General features: G+C 42.5%; 2 protein-coding genes across 5 annotated transcripts; one reads left to right on the top strand and one right to left on the bottom strand.

The window, feature by feature from the left end:
• Positions 1 to 18,050: 18,050 nt before the first annotated feature.
• timm29 (translocase of inner mitochondrial membrane 29) lies at positions 18,051 to 19,772 on the bottom strand. 2 transcript variants are annotated; one of them, XM_037477045.2, is made up of 2 exons: positions 19,559 to 19,772; positions 18,051 to 18,877 (listed from the first exon to the last, which is right to left on the bottom strand). In XM_037477045.2, the coding sequence occupies exons 1-2, from the start codon at positions 19,653 to 19,655 to the stop codon at positions 18,201 to 18,203; spliced, it is 774 nt and encodes a 257-aa protein (XP_037332942.2). In that variant the 5' UTR covers positions 19,656 to 19,772; the 3' UTR covers positions 18,051 to 18,200. The 2 variants fall into 2 exon arrangements, with proteins under 2 accessions (XP_037332942.2, XP_062422167.1); XM_062566183.1 differs by having other exon boundaries at positions 18,051 to 18,929; positions 19,559 to 19,687.
• A 142-nt stretch (positions 19,773 to 19,914) lies between these two features.
• yipf2 (Yip1 domain family, member 2) lies at positions 19,915 to 23,171 on the top strand. Of its 3 annotated transcripts, none has more exons than XM_037477043.2 (9): positions 19,915 to 20,170; positions 20,311 to 20,343; positions 21,100 to 21,251; positions 21,338 to 21,418; positions 21,493 to 21,580; positions 21,712 to 21,828; positions 21,930 to 22,096; positions 22,500 to 22,682; positions 22,785 to 23,171. In XM_037477043.2, the coding sequence occupies exons 2-9, from the start codon at positions 20,313 to 20,315 to the stop codon at positions 22,872 to 22,874; spliced, it is 909 nt and encodes a 302-aa protein (XP_037332940.1). In that variant the 5' UTR covers positions 19,915 to 20,170; positions 20,311 to 20,312; the 3' UTR covers positions 22,875 to 23,171. The 3 variants fall into 3 exon arrangements, with proteins under 3 accessions (XP_037332940.1, XP_037332938.1, XP_037332939.1); XM_037477041.2 differs by having other exon boundaries at positions 21,927 to 22,096; XM_037477042.2 differs by lacking the exon at positions 19,915 to 20,170 and having other exon boundaries at positions 20,177 to 20,343; positions 21,927 to 22,096.
• The last annotated feature ends 265 nt before the right edge of the window (positions 23,172 to 23,436 follow it).

The following is a 23,436-nucleotide window of genomic DNA, read 5'->3' as shown; positions in this document are numbered from 1 at the left end:
CACCCGTGGGGTTTTTGCCGGGGCAGAAGCTGGACCAGCATGTTAAAGCTGTTCCTGGACAGCCTGAATGCTGGCCTCAAGTCGGCCTCAGAACAAAATATCGAAATGATGGGGACATCATTCTTCATCACAGCATATTTAGTAACAGGATGTTTGTTCTGTAATAAACAAATGCAACAACTGTATTAATATTGTTAAATTGGTTATTCAGTTCGTAATATTAAAGAGATGCTGCATTTTACGATTATGGTTTGACTATTTCATATAGTTAATAATAACGTTTTCATGGATTCCATAATGAATGAGGTCTTGCTGCGTTTTGCAGTAACGCATAATGATGTTTATGGCTCTGTTCATCTGAATACCAACCTCTTCATGTTTGAATACCAAGACGACCATTAGGTGTGTATGCTTTAGTAGGCTAATCAATGGTCAGATGCTGTTACTGTATCAAACCTCCTCTGTACCTGGTGGTTTATTAGGCCTGGATTAAGCTAACCTTGATACACATAACAACTGCCCTATCATTACAGTTTTTTTGGATTGCTAAAGCACAATTTTCAAAACAGGGCCCGTGTTTTCAAAACACTACACACAATTAGCACAACCACACACCCAATTAGCAAAACACTAAAGATCCTTTGCAAAATTAAACACACTTGTTAAAACTATACACTCCTTTTTAAAAAACACACTTTGTTACCATATGAAGCACACACGTTTCACATTACTATACTCTGTTTGCACGAGTTACACTCTGTGATAAACTTAAAACACTTTTAGCACTTCTACTTTCTTATGAAGAGAGTAGGCTACTACATCAACAAAGTACAAATATAATGTAAATTCACCAAACACTACACAAGACCAATGTTGCTGATTGAAGATACTCATTTATTTCTCAACACGCCCAAAATGTTGACATGGAGATCCATAATACTGTAACCAAGCGTCACTTTACGTATTGTAAATGAAAAAAAAAATATTACATTAAAAAACTAGATATTGTCTCTTCGCCTAGCTGGATCTGGCCAGAGAATTTCATCAACATCGCAAGCAATGTTGTCATTAGCAAGACACCTTGGAAAGAAACGTCTTGAATGACGAATCCATCCTTGCATTGCTGCAACCTCCATCTGGTCACAGGCGTCCTCCATGGCTTGGATGAGGGGGACCTCAGCCTGGAGACGGAGATCATATACCTTCCACCGCCAAGCAGAGAAAAACTCTTCTTTAGGGTTGAGGAAGGGAGAGTATGGTGGAAGGTATAGGACTGAACTGTGGATGTTGCTGAAACCAGTTCTGAACCAGAGCAGAGCGGTGGAAAAACACATTGTCCCACACAACAATGTATTGCATACAATCGATTTGATTTACAGTTTTTTTCAATCGCTAACAAGCGCTTGCCCATACTTTAGATAATTTTTCTAAACTCTTAACACAGACTCACACCTACAAAACACAATTGGCCAAATTGTTCATTTTCTTCTCAAAAACACATTTTGTTAAATATATACTAACTCTTAATTTCAAAACAGAACATGTTTTTCTTTACACACACTAACTTTACCAAAACACTGGAAATCTGACTCAAAATGAAATAATTCCGTCAAAGAGTAACATTTGTTTTCACTTCACAAGGTACATGCAGTCAAACGAAGTACACCAGGTTTCAGAATTCTGGCTATTGTTAAAATTATAAAAACTGCATAGATTTTTATGTTTCAGGTAACATGCAATCCACCGTTTACACTAAATTTATTGGTTTGGAACTGTATGTGCACATGTACAGTAATTCAAACGCATTCCAGTAAAAAGCAAATCAGTTATTTCTTACAGTAACTGTTTACCAAAGAAGGTACAGTAGAACAGACACGGTTTATTTTATTTTCAAGGTTTATTCACAAAATATCCATGAAACACAAGAGCATTCTGACCAAAAAAAAACAGCAAAAAGCCCAAATAAAAAGGGGGGGGGAACTAAAAATGGCACAAAATGTATGTATCTAATCCCTGCGATCTTCAGGGTTAGGCCACATGTTTTCGTCAACATCACATCTGATATCATCTAAGGCGATGCACCTGGGATAAAACCGCTTGGTATGTCGGATCCACCCTTGGCAATCTTGAACTGTGATATCCCTGCATCCAGCATCCATGGCTTCAAGTAGGGACATCTGGTCATGTGGGGCTGATGGTCATAAACCTTCCACCTCCATGCAGAAAAGAACTCCTCTATGGGGTTGAGGAAAGGTGAATAGGGTGGAAGGAAGAGACTCACCAGTACTGGCAAGCTCTTGATCATTATTGAGGAGCTTTCCTCTTCCCCCAGAGGGTGGAAGACGTTGCATTCTGTAGAGAAAAATAAAAATATCAACATATGCATTACTGTATGACCTTATTGACATGTCAAATGAGAATAGAAACAAACCATGTAAAATGCAATACTTACCTGTTGGTTTGTTGAAAGATGCGAATAATGGAGGCAACCGTTGACCGACTCAAATTGGGTTGGACTCTTTCACCAGCTTCTCTTAGTGAGAGACCGTGGTTGATTACATGGTCAATGATAGTGGCACGAATTTCATCACTGACTACTTTTCTTGCAGCCCTTGGAATGCCACCACCACGCATTCTTACACCTCTACACCTTACATTCTGCACCTCTTACTGCTCCTCTCACTGGACCTGGTGTTCTCCCTGGGCCCCTTGCTCTTCCTCGTCCAGACATTACAATGTTTGTCTTTTTCTGTTACTGTTTCCAAAAACATCACTCCTTAAAGTCCTCCTTTTATAGTACAGTAATAGAAAAAATAAGCCCCTGCCACTGAGTCTAAGTCAGACTGGAATCAGCCGTGGTTGGCCCAATTCACCAAACATAAATCAGCTGTGTCAATTATTCAATTGTTTATTATCAGCTGAGATATATTTTTGATATATTTTGTTTTTGAACTGATATCATTTCAGAAGCAGAGGTTTTTATACTGTATTTAAGGTTTGGAATATTGTTTTTGCTATTGTGGGATGTTGTGTGTTAACATTTGTAAATACTACAAAAACAATCCATAATTTTGTTGTTGTGGAAAGACACATTGTCCCAGACAACAATGTATTGCATACGATCGATTTGATTTAATGCAGTTATGTTGTGCAATTGGTCCAAGAATGCAAGAATGAGTGCTGTGTTGTAAGGGCCCATATGGGCATGGCGGTGGAGGACCCCATTCTGTGTAATGGCTGCACAGAGTGTTATATTACCCCCACGTTGCCCTGGGACATTGACTATAGCCCTGTGGCCAATGATGCTTCTTCCCCTCCTTCGTGTTTTCGTCAGGTTGAACCCAGCCTCATCTACATAAATGAACTCATGCTGGATCTCCTCTCCATCCATTTGTAAAACTCTCTGAAAAACAGTGTCAGGCAAAATGGTGTAGTTCAGTGTAGATCTAGTAGACATGTTACAGTAAAAGATTATGAGACAGTATGCAAGATCATACTGCTAAAGTGAATACATACCTCTGCATAATCATGCCGCGCTCGTTTCACTCTTTCGGAATTGCGCTCGAAAGGCACTCTATAAATTTGCTTCATTTGAATATGTTTTTTTTTTAGGATGCGTGCCAGTGTTGATGTTGAGACCTGATGGATATTGTTGAAAATGGCGTGGTCATTGACAATGTTAGCTTGGAGCTGCTTGAGTGTTATAGCATTGTTGGCCAAAACCAGATTTACTATCTCCCTCTCTTGCTGTTCTGTGAACATAGGAGGTCTTCCCCCTTGTCGTCCCTGACCCTCAATCCTATGTAGAAAAAAAAAAACAGTATACAATAGTACAATCATTTCACAAGAAAAGGTAACAGAAGTGCTGATAGTGCATAGAATACAGTACTGTAAGCAGTTACTGAAACCATGCAGATGTTTTTGATATGATATTTTTACAATACCTATTTTCCAGTCAAAATGTTCTTATCACACTTGCCACTGTATATCGGCTTAGATTTGGCTGAACTCGCAGTCCAGCCTCCCTCAGCGTCAGGCCGTGGTTGACAACGTGGTCAACCAGTGTTGCGCGGATCTCATTTGTCAGATTCGGTCCTCTTTGAGCACATGCTTGTCTTCCTCTTCCTGGTCGTTCTCCTCGTCCTCGTCCTCGTCCTCGTCCTCGTCTTTGTCTTACTCTTTCCATTGTGCTTGAAGACCGATGAACTCACCTGCTGCTTTTTATAGTGCTTATACACCTGATTGGTGTGTCTACAATTAAGCAAACAGGTGTTTGCACACCTGATGACTGTGTTGAAGCAATTGGTTGGACGGTGTGCTCATTTGACAGTCAGTGCTTTGGTATTGCAAGGACATGACTTCATGATAGATTTTTGTGTGTAACGTATGTTATGTGTGTTTAGTGTTTTGCAAATCACTGTGTGTAGAGTTTTGCAACAGGTGTGAGGTTGACAATGTGCTTATAGTTGTGCAAATATGGGCTGATGTTTTGCATCTTGAGTGCAGTGTTTTGCTAATAGTGTAATACTTTTAATTTTAGTGTGTAAGCGATCCAAAAAAACTGTAATAACATCTGTAGGTTTCGTATGTAAAAGGTATCTTTTCTGTAATGTGCCTTTGAGGGCATTGCTCCAAACAAAATCTGTATTACAACCACCTTGCAGTATCAGCCACAGCAGTCAAACAGCAGAGAAAACCACAGCTGGCATTAATATAAATGATTACATATCATCAATGCTTTATACTGAATTAAACTTACAAAGAAAGCGAGACATGCTATTATGGCACGTCTCCTCGCCATCCTTCGCCTCATCTTGGATTTTCGCTTGCGTATGTTTCTCCTGAGTTGGGCAGCCTCCTCTTCAGCTTCTATATACAGTTTGCCGACCGCAACAGCAATATGTATCGGATCCATGTAGTTACTACTCAAATTAATTAATTATTAAATATAATAATACCAATATGTTTTTATTGTGCTCTTCGTTACCAGCTACTCAATCAGAATACTTTTGCAATTTCAACAAACACCTTCCACAACCGTTAACACGCTGCTGGCTTTTTATACATTTCCACTTGCGTGCGTAAACAAAGACCGCCTACTGTGGTGACGTCATCAAGTCAGCTGCTGTTCCAATTGCGGAAATGTCCGTTCTCCGTTCTCCCGTACCCGTGAGTCAGAACTCCCGAGTCTGTCTCCCGAGTCTATTCTCGCGGGAACGCGAGTCCGTTCTCGCCGTCTTAGGTATTGAGAAACGGCCTGTGGTTTGTTGTTGTCTGAAGTCATGAACGCTAGTTGGTGCTCCAGTATAATCGGTCCCCCCGAAACTCATCCAGTGAGAAACGTTCCGCGGTGCAAAAAAAAGTGTAAAAATGCATAGAAAATGTTTAATGCGTTATTTTTATGTGTAATTAATTAATCTTAATTCATATTGTAATTAATTAATCGCAATTAACGCGCTAAAGTCCCAGCCCTAATAATAATGCATATATTTTATTAAATGTAGCTTAAGCGCAAGTTCAGTCAGGAAGACAACCAGTCTGACTCTGTTTGCCTCCTTTGTAATTACTCTATCAGCTGATTGGGGGCGTGCACATTTTAGTAACCAATCAGATTCTACACACGGTTTTCCTTAAGCCAATCGCCAAAGACCTTGCACAATTCATATTTTATGCTTGTGTAATAAATTATTGTATTACTATTAAACGAGTCTCTCCTGATTGAAATAGACCTGTTGACTACTGTGCCTACTGTGCATTTACCAATTGAGCATTGTGTTTTCAATTGTTTTGCTGTAGTGTGTAATGTGTATAGTGTTTACATTTTTGAAAGCTTCGAGCTGCACTTTTGGTGTGAAAGTTTGAGTTTAGAAGTGAGAAGGTGTGGTTGTGTTTTATGTAGCTTTAGTGTCTAAAGGGTGTTTAGACATTGGGGAACATGGAGGAAACGTTTGTGAAATGTGTTTTAGCATTTGAGAAAAAATGTAATACATGTATTTGAGGGAGATTTTGGATCAAAATACATTTTGATCTATTTTTACCCATCTCCGGGTGAGACTTTAGATCTGGTGGGGTTTGGTGCAGTTTACCTAAAATCAGGTTGTTGAACTAGCATGCAGGCCCAATTCCTTTGATCTACCACATGGTGAAGTCTCAAAAGTGCTATTGAAACATCAAGTCGATTTACCATCTAATACGGGGGTGTGCTTTTAATATCACATTTGAATTGATCATTCCCTTTTATGAAAGTCTAAATTAAGTATGATGGACACATCAAACACATTAAATCATGTATATCATCTCATATTAAGTCATATAGATGTACATGGCCGTGTGATATGTGTTGCAGGTATGCATGGACTCCTGACTGCCTTGAGTCACAAACTCACTTTCCTATTGGAATTAAACCTACTTGTCACAGAACAATATTATCATACAATAAAATGTATTAACATCCTGAACCTGATATACTTTTGTGTTTCCATACTGTGCTTCCAGCCTGGGCCTCCTGGGTGAAGTTATGAATGATACATAGTCACATTGCTTTTACGTGGAATTGTCTTTGTGCCTTTCATATATTGCTCCACCTCCTCAACACTGCCCAGTCTTTGCAGATTCATCATCCTCTTCGGTCCAGTTTCAGCAGAATCCTCAGCGCCGATGTCTGGATTCTATGCTGGATGCATCTTGATGCTGACACTCGATGAGAAAACTACATATAGAGTCTAAGTGCCAAAAACATACTCAATACTTCGGTGCTTTTCGGTGCTTTTAGTAAACAATTCTGTTTTCATGATTTATTTCTCTCTCCCTGATACAATTGTGTGTCAAGATGTAGTGGATCTGAGTCCTCCTGAATTTTTAAATGAATTGGATTTACGGACAGCTGAACAACAGGCAGTAATGTAAGTAGAGTAAATGTTAATTGTTCACTCTCAATGTGTTGTAGGACTTTGGTTTTCATAAATTGAGTGAAAATTATTATGAGTGCTCGACCATGCTATGATGTTTGATAGTCATTCTCCGTTCACACTGGTTTTTTACCGCCTGCTTGAGTACACATTTTAAAAATATTTTTAAAATCCTTTCTGAATGGCAATTTTTATGGATTTCCTTTAAAAACGTTTTACATGTACAGTTATTGCAACATAAAACAAAGTACACACAATTGGAGCATGATTTTTATAGTCTTTATTTATGCCTTCATCACTTTCGGAAAACATTTCCTATCAAGACAGCACTGTTACATTACCCACAAACCATCAACTGGGCGGATGATCTGGGCAGCGCTTCCGTAATCTTGACCATGCATGGACACCGTTACCATTCATTGACCAGCGAGTTGACAGTATCACCAACCCACCGACAGCAATGAATGTGAACTGGGAACCTGCTATGTTACGCGCTGTCGTCCCAGTAAGGAACCATCGATGATAGTGTGGGTAAGTGGATCCGTGGAACCATTGACAAGGAAGCAGCCGATAACACATACATCATGTGCACTCATGTCCCAACTCTGCAGTACTAATGTATGTGGTGGTGAACAAGTGAATAAGCTTTTCCTTCCTATCCCTTTTTGTATGGAGGCTGAAAACAGCCTTTAATGACAGTCAATTGTGTTTCATTTCCGACAATGCAGCGGTGCCAAAGAGAGACCCACTTCCACCAAAAACTCTCAGTAAAAGAAAGCTAAGCCTTTTAAAGTGACATCATGATTTCATCACTTACATTTAAAGATACAGAGACTACAGAGAGCTCCTACAGAGGTCTTCTAATCAGCTAATCGTGGTGTTCGGGGTCCTTTCTTCATCTGTCTCTCTGACAACCTGGAACCTGTTCCAGTCCAAGTTGAATCTAAACTGTACAGATGTCTGTAATGTCATGCACATATATATATATATATATATATATATATATATATATATATATATATATATATATATATATATATATATATGTCTGTGTTTGCAAACATGGAAGTGTGTGCTTCAGACTCATATGAGCTCAAGTGTAAGGGTACACTCAACGCTCGATGGTTTCTCTGAGACACAAACTCACCGACAGCGTTGAATGTTCCCCAAGACTTGAAAACCTCTGACAGCAAGCTAACAAAGTCCCCCCTGCAGTGCTAAGAGGCGTGGACATCCATGAAAGGGCGGACTCACTTCATCTTCTATAATATGATCCCTTATTGTTAACCACTACATCAAGTGGGTAAAGCTTGGATGAACTTACCTGAAATAAACAGCTGAAATCATGACCACCCTGGTTCAACATACAGCTGCAGCTGAAACTGTTCCAAAGAGATTACAGATGTTGGGTCATTACAGCTAGACATATATCAAAACAAACAAAATGTCCATTGCTCAATTATTTCTCATTACATGCAAACACACTAACAAGGCTAATTGTGAATCTACATTATTATATGACTGACGTCATTCAAATGTTATTGTGTGTGTAATGTCTAATATTCAAGCATTTTTATGAAATGCTCCGTGTTCCACCCTGCTCTAATAGTTAGAAATGTATGGCTTTTATTTGTGCCTTCATAGTGAATGTCAAACATGACACAAACTGTTATTTCCTCCTTGATGCATTGAGTTTTTTAGTGTTTTTTTAGGGGAGCCTAAATTACTGTGAGGTGGGATGAAGTCCTGAAGAAACGTGGTGAAGCTGTATTTAAAGCTCTAAAAGTTGAATTTGATAAATCCCTGCCTCCATAATTGTTAAAATATATTCCATGTGCTCCCCAGACAGCCAGATGGCCTGAATGCATTTATTGGACCAAACTTACCAAGTGTTATAGGCCTTTTGAAAGCTTATTGAGTTGCCAGCTTTGGGGCACAGCTTATCACACTCAACCAGTTGATAACTCTTTACAATCGCTGGTGGATATGTCCTGTCCACAGCTGTCCCATTCCTTAAACATCCATCTAAACAAAAAAAAGGTTGGAAATGGGCATGGCACATCAGAAGTCAAGTCAGAATCATGAATCCACTACTAAACTTTTTGGAATAAACAGCCTGGACTGGCACATTGTTAAATCAATTTGGATTTGGAAATATCACCAAACTCGCTGGCTTTGGTATAGATGTTGGAACATGTCCCCAAAAGAAATAGGGCTGGCAGGGCAGAGTGTACATTTAGTAAAAAGCTGACAAGCAGGGAGCAGAGTTGAGAGAATGAGATGTGTGGGTGGGTGTTTGTAGGAGGGGGGAGGGGAGGGCTGGGGGCTGTCTGCGTTAGAGCAGTGTTGATCGATCCCAGACCTGGTATATTCCAGACAGGCTGAATGGTAAAGGTCAAAGGTTAGCCACTCTTGTTTCCTATGAAAGAGAGGCTGTGTGTGTTCATGCGTTGTGTGTGTGTGTGTGTGTGTGTGTGTGTGTGTGTGTGTGTGTATGTGTGCAGGCGTATGTGTGATGACAAATATCTGCGTATATGCTCGATAAGTTACACCTAAATAGGAGAAAGGAAGAATCTCTGGCACAAGGAGATATTGTGTGCTTGTGTGTTGTCAACGCGATGTAGTCCTAGTCGCATGAAGACCAACACAGACACACAAGCACAAGGTAGTGTGTCCGCTTTCTTCCAAGCAGCATCCGCTGGGACTATTTCTAGCTTTTCCCCAGGTGCCCTTGAGCAGGAAACCAGCCCACCAGCCTGGACATTTAGATGGAATAACAGCAGTGAGCAGTGGACAGATCTAACTTGAAGAAAAAGGCCCCTTTCATGTTCTGATGACATTTCTCAAGATAGTTGATATTAAGTATTGAATTTTGTTCTCACATTATTTTCAGTAATGTAAAATGAAAATGCTTTCCTACTGGGAATGAGTGTGTGTAACACAACAAGACACTTCAAAATATGAGTTAAAGGGTACGCTGTGTTTTAAATATGTTGACTGGGGAACTAAACTAAAAGTGTTAGAAAAGTGCAGTTCCCTGGCAGGGAAAAGTAAAATGTCTTAGATATAGCACACACTTAAACCACTTGGTGATTTGAAAGTTCTTTTAGGCGATAAGCAGGAGTGCAAGGCTCTACTTTGCTGCTTCTCCAAACCAAGCCCACTCACACACACACAGTCATTTACACTACTTCCTGTGTGTGCACATGCATGGCTGCGAATGATTGCATGTGGGCATGAACTAGAAGACGTGGTGGCCGGGCTGTGAGATAAATAGAAGTGGGGGAGGGTAAAGTGGTGGCTGTGGGGCTTAGTAAGTGAGTGAGCAGAGGTCCTCCTCCTTCCTTCCCTTCCTCCCTCCCTCCCAGTCGCTGTGCACCCTCCCTCACTTGGGACTTGAACCCGTGACCCCCCCGGTGAATGAGTTCAAGGGAGGCCCCGCCATCACTGGGAAACTGTTGGCTTGTGTGCGTGTGTGTGCGTGAGAGTGTGTATCAAAGAGAACTGTTGACTGGTGTGTTTGGAAGTCACATTTTATGAAAGTACTTGGCCGTGCTTTGGCTGATTTGGGTGTGTTTCAATATTTAGCTATTTAGATAATATTCAGATATTTAGTTTGCTGGTTTCGTGTCGAAAAGGCATTTGTTAATGGTTACACATACCTGGTCCAGACTAGATCAATGCTTTAATCTGATTGGCATTCATTTCCGCTGGGACAGGGAAACCCCACGCACACACCACATGGAACACACACACACAGGCATACACTTGTAACACGCACACATCCAATCGCATGAGAAGTCATGAATGGAAATCTCATTGTGTGGATGCACTCACGGCTAAGTCAGCATGCAGCCTCTGTGTCCTTCCCTACATCCTCATGTGCACTCTTCCCATGCTGTTCTGGGCGTTCTTCCTTGGTGTTGCATCATACATCAGTTTCTGCAAACATCCGCTGACACATTGTCACATCGCATTCATGTCTGCCAGCAAGCAGCCTCTCCCACAGAGTGACAATGGAAAGTAGAGATGAGAGCTGCTCTGGGATCAGAGCCTCGACGCACGCACAGCCAAACACCGTTACAAATGCAGGAAATAAGGGTGCAAAGTGACTTACCAAACATGCTCTCAGGAGGCAGTACTAGTGTCTTCATCCCTCTTTCACTGTTATCTTTGAACCTTAATCCTGACCCCTCCCATTGAAAAACCAAGACACCTCTCTCTCTCTCTCTCTCTCTCCCTTTCATCTTCTGTTCAAATGTTCCACATTGTTCTTCTCCACTTCCTTCCTTCTTGTTTCTTCCTCTTCTCCCTTGTTTGTCATTTGGTCACACTCTTTCCCTTTCTTTCTTCCTCTCCGGTGGCTCTGCGGTGTCTTCATGCTGCTGCTGGAAACTGCAGACTGTCTGGCGAGAGAGAGAGAAAGAGGGAGAGAGAGAGAGAGAGAGAGAAGGAAGGAGAGAGAGGAAGAGACTGTGGAGCAATTGGAAGTGCAAACCGGGACACACACAGCCTCTGTCAGTTTGAATGAACATTGTGCATAGTCGACTTGTCTCTCCTCCCCCCTCTCTTGCTCTCTCTCTCTCTTTCTCTCTCTCTCTCCCTCTCCCTCTCCCTCTCCCTCCCTCTCTCTACCAGACACCCCTCCTCCACTCGTCTCTTGCTTTCCCTCCTTCGCTATCTCCTCCTCCTGCTCCCTCGTCGCTACCTTCAAACATGTTCAAACACCAAGACTGACTAACATATATGGCTGCCCTGACTGACACCCACCAAACACACACACACACACACACACACACACACACACACACACACACACACACACACACACACACACACACACACACACACACACACACACACATACTTCCCACTCAGACAGTTAAACCATTTGATGGAGCACTTATAGCATTTATTGCTACTATGCATTTCTTTTTAACAAAAATATGTTATGTAAGAAAATAATACAGCCTGCATTTTAATATTAAAAATAAAAGTACTTTTGAGCACCAAGCATCACCGGCAGTGGTGTATAAGCATAGCATCCTTTGTTCGACCGGGTGAGTACTGTTAGCTCTGTCAGCAGATATGACTGTTAGCGCTGTTACCGCTGTTAGCTGTTAGCTGTTCCTAAGAAACAACTTCAAATGGGGTGTTGTATCTGATTTGAACTTTCTGTTTTTTTTTTACATAATGTAAAGAAATATCTAAAAGTCAACATAACAAACCATGAATATGTAGGACAACCTGTGAAAAGTTTTGATATTTACATATTATATTTTTTGATATTTGACAAGTTACACTTGTTAATGAGATAAAATGGTGCTTTACTGCAAATACGTGACATGTGATCAGTGTCTGCTAAAGTCGTGTACATTTTTGGAGGATAATTATTTTTGAATACTTTTAGTTTGAAGGAAACCCTGAATCTAGGAAGAGTTGTCCTTAAAATGAATTTAGTTATGGATAATTTTGCCTCCCTATGCAATATTGCTTTGACCCTTTAAGTCAGCTTGATTTTCTAGGCACACGATGCAGTTTCAAGCTATCAAGAATGTTCTCTTTAAGTCCTAGCGCATTGCTTCCTTTATTAAAGTCATAGAGGCATTTTTTTGTGTTGTTTGCATCTATAAGCACTACGGCGTACTACGCCAACACTGCCCCCTTTACGGATATTTTATTATTATTATTCTGTTCATTTACCCTCCTCCATCTTTTGCAACTCCTCCCCCAGTCCTTAAATCGTCCTCTCTCCTTCTTTAGTTACATATTGATTGGGTCGCTATGCGTGCGTGTGCAAACTGGTCCTGCTGTGGTCAATGAGGTCAACATGGTGGCCACACAGACATCCCTACCCCCTTTGGTTTTTTGCTTTTTTCCCCCTTCCCTCCTCTATAACTTCCTGCTCTCCCTCCTAAGGGTTAGCATTTAGTAAAGGTGCACTCACCTGAAGCTCAGCTGATAACAGCTGACACAAAATGAATGCACAGGCTGGCAAGGTGAAGTGCAGCATTGTGCAGAGGATGTCGCATGTGTTCAGACTGTAAAGCCCTCTGAGACAAAGCGTTCATTTGTGATTTTTGGCTATACAACAATCGTACCATGAAACCATTAAAAAAGATTCCTGTCTGAAGACGATCAGGTGATCCCTCACCTCTCCGATCTAGTTTTTCCAACACTACCTGACAGCTTCCGCCCTCACTGACCCCAAGGACCAACAGACTGGCTGTCTGAGTGGAGGAGGGGGCAGGATGGATGGGAGTGCAGGGGTCAGTAGAGGTCAGAAGGCAGAGATTGAGGGAGATGCACACAGAATACGCTTTAAAGAATGCAACATTGAAGAGAGGCGACAGAGGAAAAGCAACAGCTCCATGTTACATTTTTCCCTATTTCCCGACATTAATAACATGAATAATTGACTATATGTTTCACAGCAGCAGTCATGAAAAGCAGCGCTGTGAAACTGTAGGAAACTGTAGTTGCAGCGCACAGTGTTGTGTGGTTTAAGTAAAAAAAACAGTTGATACAAAGAATTGTCCCCGTCTCCGCAGATGAACACTACAATACCACTAGAAGCAAAGCCAGTGTGAACGCAATGCCTCTATCAGGACACGGTTACATATTGCTGACATGTTTGCAGACAATCCAAGTGTTGTTTGGGTTGTTGGTGTGCCCTGAGATCTTTTCATGTAACAAAGTAACAGACCATGGCTCATGAAAAGGTTTTGTGAACGAGAAAACACTTGAAAAACAACCAAAAGCTTGATGTGTTTTCACGCTGTGTTTGATGCAATTAAGTTTTTATCAGTGGCGGCTAGTGGACATCCCAGAATGATTCAATGCAAAAAAAATGGTATCAAACCTGCATTATTATGTTGCACATTGATTCCAGTTCCAGATCAGCAGTTTAACATAATAAGGACATCTTATTCAAACAATTCAATGTTGTATAACAATGAATATATATATATATATGTATATAGATATACATATATATACTGTATATACATATAGAGAGAGAACAATATTCAGAATATGATATCACTACTATACTACCATACTACTACTATAAATATCCAATATAAATATCATAATAAATATATTATATTAAAGGATATATATATATATTACAATATGAATATATTTATATAGCATCTCTCATATAACATCTATTAGAACATGAATATATATTGAGATGCACCTATGAACCTTTGTTGGGGAAACACCCGATCAGTGGGTTGAGGAAAGACCAACTCCAAAGCCCCACAGAAGCTTCTCATGTGCGGCTTCCCTTTCACGCCGGTCTGTTGTCTGGTTGTGAGGTCGGGCTGATCTGGGTCCAGGTGTTTCTCCACCACAGTTCTCCTCTCGTACCGAGTTCGGGTGAGGTCTTCTTGGAAGGACACTGCCGGTGGTCGCTCTTGTTGTGTTGTTAAACAGCGCGTTGGAGACTCGCCCTGACGAGAGCGCAGCGTAGGGCGGCCAAGGGCAAGCCTGAATTTCTTATAATGTTACTCGTTAACTCTATCAGTGATTGGCTAACTGCTTCTTAGACCCGCCGCTCTGGGACACGGCCTGAACCCAGTTGAGGCAAGCAATGAGGAGGACTTGCAGGAAAAGCACATATTTTGCTATATCTTAATTTACAAACATTACCGGGTATATAATCCACGTTTCAATTTTTTAAATATACTAAACAACAGAAATGAATTATAAACTGTCGTTGCTCATGGTGTGGCCACGCCCCATTGCCCTCTATGGACCAGCCGCCACTGGATTTTATACATAAGCAAATTCCTTCACCTTTGATCAACCTGGCACGGAAATCAGTTTTGTCTCATGTGCACTGCCTCCCACAAGCACTTTGATTCATTTCTATCCGGAATAAACCACTGTTGCCACCGCTGCTGGGAGCTGGCAGGTGTGTGATTGGTGATGTGCAAGTAAAACTAAATCATGGAGATACAATTAAATAATCAATGTTTATAAGATTTTGAAACAATTAATAACTGGTCACCCCCCTGAGATCAACCATCTATAAAATTAAAGTCTCATAATTGGTGTTCACTCAGTATGTCAATAGTCTAAGTGAAATATTCAATATGAGCACAGGCCACAATTTCTAAATATCGCTGGACACATGGACAAAGTAACCCCAGGACTTGTATCACAAAGTACTCCGGTTGCCAATCGTAGCGACTTAGAGACACAGCTTGTGTGTGTGTGTACGTCCTCCGACTCGATCATGTCATTAAGCCGTCCCTGTAAAATGCACAGCAGATTTCATAGAGTTAAATTGACTCTGTGAGATTCAATGTGAACTCTAAGCTGGTGTTAATATTGTCCCAATCTTGTCAGTGTTAAATCAACACTCAACAAAGTGTTAACAATTTCACTCAGAATAAGTGTCTGCTCCGTGTTAAATACGACGTCACTTAGCTGACCCTTTTATCCAAAGCGACTTACATTGCGTTTTTCACCCATGTTTTTTACATTGTAGCCCCGCGAAAATTTAGGGGTTGGGTGTCTTGCTCAGGGACAGCTCCCATTCTGAGCTCTCCCATATGCACACACCCCCCCCTCCACATGCATGAATGAATGTTTTTATTTGTTGTTTCGATATCCGGATATCGTATAATAGCTTTCGTTGATTTCAAATGGTATTCCTCTGATTAGTATTGTTGGAAGTTAATAAAGCGTTTTCTGTGATTTCATCATGCATATGTGTACTGTGATGCTGGTTGGGAACATAGTCAGTGTAAAAACTCCAACCTTCCATTCCTCGCTCTTAATGAGTCAATATCAATTATGAAACTTGATTTATAGGTTATTAGTCCCTTTTTAGGGTGCCCCGTTATTTATTGATTTTATGAATTATCGTTAGTGATTATTAATAATTCTATTGATTTCAATGATTTAAGCCCACTGGATTGTCAAGCTGGACTCTGATACAGAACGACAAGCATACTGCCAGCAGCTTTTAAACCCTGTCTAATGGGTGAACCAGGAAGTAGGAGGTACCCTGCCTGAACCTACAGTAGCTCAGGTGCTCACATGCATAACAACATGCATCTGATTTAGGTCCTTGTTCCTCCATCACTGAGAGCAAAACACTTGACTAGATCACGACTCTTTGCTATATATATAACTTGTATATGTGTGAGTGCTCACTCAGATTCAGCAGTTTGCAGCTCTGGTCTTTTGACTGATAAAGTTACAGTTACTAACTTCCTCGTGGTGACAGATCTAACGACTGGTATGGCGGCATGGAACAGTGCCAACACACACAATAACACGATATGACAGTACAGTAAACTTAAAACCAAACAAACAAGGTCATCAGCACCCTCTGTCCTCTCCTCCCAGACACAGGCCTTGTGCTGCGAGATGACTTCAAATGTCCTTTTTATGCTCAGCGTCACCGGAGCTTCAAGCTGCACGTCGATCCATGCGCCATATGGGGGGGAGGGACCAACAAAGGCGAACTTGATGACTGAGAGTTGTCCTTCGGACAAATCGGAAAATGGGTTTTATTATAAGCAACATCTTTGGAGTAGAGGTGGAGGTGACCCTGTTGTATCAGAGTTTAATATCAAGAAGCTGTAGGTCTACCAGGATAGTCAATATTAGAGCGTGCTTGGAGTTCCATTATTTGGTTGGTTTTTGTTCAGCTTGATCTATAGATAATATAGTATCATCTGCATAATACGGAAGTATTATGCAGATGATACTATACTATCGGAAATTACTAAATTTATGGACAAACAACAGCATATATCAGGTGAATAGAAATGATTCTGGTATAGAACCTAACTAACATTAGTGTGCAAAGAGATTTTATTGTTATATATATAAACTAGGATTGCTCTGATTAATAGGACTTAAAACAGCTAAGTGCTGATCTTTTAATCTCAATTAAATGTTCCGGTCTCTCTAAAGTGTGTGGTGGTCAATGATGTCATATGCTCACACTAGTGATACAAAATAATTGTTCCTTTTAAAGGGACTGGTCATGGGTTTTAAGGGATGGGTAGATGGCTTGGATGTAGAAATCTTATAAGCCAATTGAACAGAAACCTGGGACTTTTTTGTTTTCTCTTATGTAAAGGCATAGTAGGCTGCTCTGTTATTACAAGATCGCCCTCTGGTGTATAAGACTTAAAATAGCATCAGTCCTTCAATCCATAGCATGTTCATTGAACCCATCCCAACCCGCAGGACTGTTCCTTGGATCAGTGATTCACCTCCCAACCCATTGTGGAATAAAGTCTCTAGGTCCTCAGTCCGAGGGGTCTGTGAGGTGCTCGTAGGACATCGGGGAACAAAACAAACCCTTCATGAAATCACAATGAGGTTCTGAGTGGCTTACTCCTCACAGTAAAGGCAGCAGCAGTGTAAATCTGTTTTGTGTGCTCCAGTGCTGCAAACTTAAACACCTATAGATGAACTCGTATGTATCGAAAATGTATAAATACAACTGCACATGAAGTCAATTACGTATCGGCAATTTAAAATACTTACTGCTTATAGTACCATACATGCTGGGTTACTGAAAATTCTAAAGTCCTAATTGATAGGATGGGAGCCACAGTTATCAAGCTCCTCTTCTGGGCGACTGTGGGTGAGTGGGGTTGTCGGTTTGATCCCAGGCCTGGCTAACCCCCATGGTGATGGGTCCTTGGGCAAGACACTTAACCCCAGAAAAATACTTAATGTCTTTAGTTATTTTTCCATGCACTGACATGAATATGTAGCTGATAGCTGCAGCAGCAGGGCGGAGAGCACCAGTGTCACATCAGTGATCACCTTGTTCCACTACCAGAAAGGAGCGCCAGATTGAACCAGTATGGGGGTTGATCCATGTTTATCAAACCAGGATGTTTATATGTTCAAACATAACTACAATGAAGATCTGAGGCTTGATATTATTTCAGTTATTTGAAACTGCAAAAGGTGAATGTTAGTATGAAAGAGGCAGTTGGCCTCAAAGGGGCATTAAAGGAACATGTGTGATAATAATAAAGACAAAAGGGTAATTAAATATATATTTAGTGGAAAAATAAGCTGCACATTTAACTTACAGCTTTAGATTGCTTCTTTAAATCTGTAAAAAAATAAATAAAAAAAAGTAGAAAACAGAGGGCTTTTATAAATATTTTATTGTAAGATATCTGCATCATTTTAGTGAAAAGTCAAAGCTGTGGATTTGATTGGCAGTTCAGTTTGTTTTTGTGATTGCAGCACTGCGAAGGAATGAGTAGAATGCCTGTGGTCCAGATGTGTACCCAGCAGTTAGGCTGCAGCCTGCTTTTCCTCCACTGCTGGGATTTGTCCCTCTTCCCCGACACTCTCCTCTTCTCTGATCACTACATCTGTCTCGTCCTCCTCTTCCACCATCTTCGGTGATACCCAGGACTCTTTGTGCAACCTTTCGCTCCTTTCCACCTCCTGCACACTGGGTGGGGGCGACACCTGCATGTGTGGTGGCAGATGCTTGAACTCATCCTCGTTGATGTCATAGTCCTTCATCTTTGAGTCGAGGACCCACCAGCGGCCGACGAAGCCCACATCGAGTATCCGATGAGGCAGCTCCCTCCAGGGTGCGGCCAGGCTGGAGCACTGGGCTTCATACAGGGTGGTGTCTAGGTCGTGATCCGAGCGGTAAACCAGAGAGAGAACACCCAGGCTGGCATGGCGGAGCCGTCCCTCGTTACGAAGCTTCACCAGACTCTGCACGTGGCCGTCAGTGGTCCCACTGCGGATCCACGGGGACAGCAGGCCCAGCCGGTTGGAATACTCCAGCAGGGTGGCTTCGAAGGACGAGCGGTCAGGCCGCGTGTAGGAACAGGCCCAGGCCCCGGCCAGCACCGAGGCATACGCAGAGGCTTTGAGCGGCCGCTCCCAAGAACCCACCACGATCTCCCGACACGCCGCTATGTAGTCGGAGACCAGGCCGCGGACCCACACGCCTGGAGACGGAGCGCCACAAAGGGAAACCATCATCGCAGAGAAAGAAAAGACCTAAGGGAGGTCACGTTACACCTGAGTGGATAACAGATATACATCTAGACATTTGGCAAACACAAATCTAAAGAAATGCTCAGTTGTTGGTTGTTTGGTGGGTCCAACATTCAGAGTTTGATCGCAGCGATTGGCTATTGAATGAATGTTAATCGCTTAGCATTTTGTTTAGCTGCAGAAATATTGTGTTTTGCTGCTCAACGGAAATTATTTAGTTTCATAGAATAGACCAATGTACTTTTGTCTTTTTTTTACAAAATAGTCAAAAGTTCCTGAAACGGCATGAGCCACTTCTTTACTGAATAGATATAATACTGCTGTCATTGTTTTCAAGTTATTTCACAATAAAACGGCGCAATACAATACTTTTGAACTCCTTCATCAATTTAGTAAATAGTAAATGCAGGGAGTCCTGCTGGCACATGAAGCCTAAGTGACAGTAACACGGTCACCCTAGCTGCAAGAGTCATTTAAAGCAATAAAGACAATAGAGACCCCCTCCGTTGTCATGCAGTCCTTTCACAAAGACCACATTAACAGTGAAGTAGAATAAATGGAGCACCATGTAACTAACGTCACCAGTGTTGATGCAACCTTCCACTATTTAGCGTTAGCTCACAGCTTCTCACCGGCTTTGCTGTTCTTCAGCCTCAGCCAGCGGCTGCTCGGGACGGGACCCGCCGCCGCTGCGGAGAACATCCTCCTCCCTACACGCAGCGAAGCCATTCGGACGGATTTTATGTACACGTATGGTCACCTTCACGACAGTCGAACATGCTCGGTGTCAAAAAGGGACCTCAAATGCAACCAAAATGGCGCCCAAGATGTGAATCGTTTTTAATCTTCCGTTAGAAACACCTATTTCACAATGGTTCCGCTTGCTTTTACTTGAGCATATGTACTAATTATTGTGTTACTAGTAACACCATTATGAAAATATACATTTAGTCAATTAGAAATCCATCTGATATGTAGCTCAACATTGTATTAACATTCCATCGTATGCTATATTTAGATACACCTTTTAAAAGGACGGCAGTTCACGTGACTGCCTTGTTTACGAGGTGACGTGTACCGGAGATGCTAACCAGCACACTGCTATTAGCTAAGAAAGACAGTAGCAGCAAGCAGTGTACGGACCTGTTCATCTAACGTTACACCTTTACGTCTTCAAACCAATGACAGATATGCGAGCGAGTGAGAAGTGAAGTGATCCAGTAACCGCTCCCATCAGCAGACAGGTGGGTTGAACCTTCAGGGTGCTACGGATTCATGGCTCATCTGTCCATGACTGATAAGTGACCTGTCAACGAGGGAGCCCTAGTATGTGGACTTATTTGACCGCAGTCTAAATCTTCTCTTGTCTTTCCGATCACCGAAGCCATGGCCACTCCTCATGATCTACACTTCCAAGGTACACGTCTGTCACTAATCTAACTCAGAATATAAAGCACAATACAAGTGTATATCATATGAAAATATAGTTTGTACCAGAGGGGACTGGATGGAAGTCTACAGTGACCGTTAACAATACAACCGATGGCTTGTCCTCACAATGTAGAGGAAGGTGTTGGAGCGTTATCAATTAACAAAAAAAACCCTAATTTTGTCTGATTCCTTTAGCAATGGGATTAAACAGCTACGATCTGCTTTTACTGTTGTTGGAGACTTGAATGTTGCTCACGGTGAAGGAAGACGGCTGTAGGCTGGGAATCAGATTGCAATTTAAAATACCAATTACCACAATTGTCTTTTAATAATCATATGTAGTGTCATGCAATGAAACTCAGTAGAATGAGAGTTTCATTCTGTCCCGTATTTCTTCAAACCCGCCTTGTTTAGGGTGAAAGTACTTTTGAGGATTTTGCACCCTTATCTCAGTAGGACCTACAGATGGCATGCAATATTTAAAACAATTCTAACTGTACCTGTTCAGGAATCAAGTTATTATTGATGTTATTGTCGTATGTAACATCATGTAACGATGATGTTACTTTCAACCCAATGCCTCACCTCTCAAAAAGGGTAATGTTTTCAATCTGGGAAGTAGACAAGCGACTGTGTCTGTAACATCCAAACCGGGCAGAGTGACCACACCAGGGGGAGCTGACGCTGAGCCTTCGAGCTCTTTGTGTGTTAAAGTATTAACTCCCAGCGTTTCCCGGTGTAGAGTTTGAGCAAGCAGCAGAGCTGCTGTCTGCCGACCCGGGGGCCTCCACCCTCAGCGCGGCCGCCTCAAACACCGCCAGTACAGCCGCAGGAGGAGAGGATGTAAGACTGGAAGTCTCAGAGGACGAGGAGGACCAGGAGGAGAGTTCGGAGGTGCGCATGCGCCGACGTCTGTGGTCACGGTAAAGGTTTGAGTGGACACCATCTGACTTCATGTGTATGTGTGTGTGTGCTTCCAGCTGTTAGCAGGACAAAAAGCAGCCGGGAGCTTCTGGACCTTTGAGTACTATCAGTCCTTCTTCAATGTGGACACAGCGCAGGTACAAACAGGGTTTGGAACAGGGTCAGTGTCATTGTTTGGAGGAAGGGCTTGACACTCCGTCATGTGATGCAGGTACTGGACCGAGTTAAGGGGTCAGTGATGCCGCTACCTGGAAGAAACTTTATCAAAAACCACCTGAGGAGTAACCCCGATCTATACGGTAAGGCAATTATTATTATTATTATTGGTGCGTATCAAATGATTAGCAGGCTGCAGATGATGTGCTCTTCAACATTGGAACACATTTATTGTGGTGAATAAGAACTGCATGAGGTATGTGTGTGTACACAGGGCCATTCTGGATCTGTGTCACGCTGGTGTTCTCAGTGGTGATCAGTGGGAACTTGTCCACCTTCCTCAGTGAGATGGAAAACCCCTCCTATCACTTCAGACCACAGTTCCACCGAGGTCAGCCATCCGCCGGGTCTTTAGTTCCCCTCATGGTCTGTTCTGCGCAGTGTCTCTTTGTTCACAAAGTGTGCTTTCTCTGTCCCGCTCTTGGCCAGCAGTGACCATAGCAGCAGTGGTGATCTTCATGTACGCCTGGCTGGTGCCGGTTGCTTTGTGGGGGTTTCTGACCTGGCGGCAGGGGGCCGAGAGGCAGATCGGGGGCTACTCCTTTCTGGAGACGGTGTGTGTCTACGGCTACTCTCTCTTCATCTATATCCCCACCTCGGTGAGTGCACTCCCCTTTGCTGAGTTTGACTGCTTTACACAGACACATATCCCAGTATGGAGCATGTGTAAGGACATTAAACCGGCTCAGTGTAAATCAGACACAGAGGCTACAACATCTTCCCAAATGACTCCGTCATCTGTCTGCCTGCTAAAAGAGTAGCAAGGATGAATACTTTCATGTCGAGAGCGTGCACGCAGCAAATACTACCCCCCCGCGACCCTCCAACATCCTACTAACATGAACCAACACCAGTTGTAGTCGGTTCCTGACTGGGACCCCTCTTTTCAGGCGGACTTGGTCCAATCGTTGAGTCGGATTGGTCTGTTTGATTGGCAGGTTTTATCTTTGATTGAAGCGCTCTGCCTGATCTTTGACCTGTGTGTAACTCTGTCATTGGCAGGTTTTGTGGATCATTCCGTTTGAGTGGTTGCGGTGGACACTGATCCTGGTTGCCATGGGGATCTCGGGCTCCGTCCTGGTCCTCACCTTCTGGCCTGTTGTCCGCGGCGACACAAAGTTGATGTCAGTGGCTACAGTGGTGACCATAGTGGTTCTGCACACACTGCTGGCTGTCGGCTGTAAGGTACGTAAGCTACAGATGTGGGGTCTCTCTCGCTCTCTCTCTCTCTCTCTCAGCACAAATTCAACCTTGTTATTAAACTACCCTGCTACGCTTGTTTTTCAGATGTACTTCTTCCACACAGCCATCCATGTACCGACAACAACCCCCTCACCCCACCCGCTTCACATCTCATTGACCACCACATCCCACTGATCCATAGGAAGGAGGAAGAGAGGAGCATGGTCTCTGCTGTGTTTGGATGCATAGGAAGAAGAACAGGGTTACGGCTGTTCATTACTTGCCCATAAACAGATGGTACGAGTGTGTGTGTGTGTGTGTGTGTGTGCGTGTTTGTCTAATTTATCCTGAGGTGACTGAAGTATTACCTGTCCGCTGCAATAACTGTACATCTTTACTGTGGTGTGGTGCAAGTTCAAAAGAAGACACTCAATATTACATTGCTATCTGGGAAAGAACCAAATACAATCATTAAACCTCGCTGCGACCATTCCTTCAGTGTTTTGGCTCTTATTTTCTGCTAATTGCAAGTGTCAGCACATTGATTAAACTAGACATTGAACAGCTCGGACAGCGCAAGGACTCCGGGGGTGACCCGCTGTATTCACAACGTACATTTGTCCAGGAGAGGAACGGAGCCTCCCGGATGGTGAGAAAGAAAGCATGATCCAACCACTTCCTGTTGCTTCTCCTCGGTCCGCCTTGTTCCGAGACTTGTTCACTGTCATCTGCATCGCCTGCTCCAGAGCAGGCCACA

Source organism: Pungitius pungitius, chromosome 12 (genome assembly GCF_949316345.1).
Source record: "Pungitius pungitius chromosome 12, fPunPun2.1, whole genome shotgun sequence".
Taxonomy (NCBI): Eukaryota; Metazoa; Chordata; class Actinopteri; order Perciformes; family Gasterosteidae; genus Pungitius; species Pungitius pungitius.
Note: the sequence above shows the minus strand (reverse complement) of the source record. Positions and strands in the feature narration are given on the sequence as shown.

Bases quoted from the DNA above. Each gene is read 5' to 3' on its own strand.
- timm29 (XM_037477045.2), bottom strand. From the start codon at position 19,655: ATGGCTTCGCTGCGTGTAGGGAGGAGGATGTTCTCCGCAGCGGCGGCG. The intron at 18,878-19,558 runs GTGAGAAGCTGT...CTCCGTCTCCAG, and splicing joins GCTGAAGAACAGCAAAGCCG to GCGTGTGGGTCCGCGGCCTG.
- yipf2 (XM_037477041.2), top strand. From the start codon at position 20,313: ATGGCCACTCCTCATGATCTACACTTCCAAG. The intron at 21,829-21,926 runs GTCAGCCATCCG...GCTCTTGGCCAG, and splicing joins CAGACCACAGTTCCACCGAG to CAGTGACCATAGCAGCAGTG. The intron at 22,683-22,784 runs GTACGTAAGCTA...CTTGTTTTTCAG, and splicing joins TGCTGGCTGTCGGCTGTAAG to ATGTACTTCTTCCACACAGC.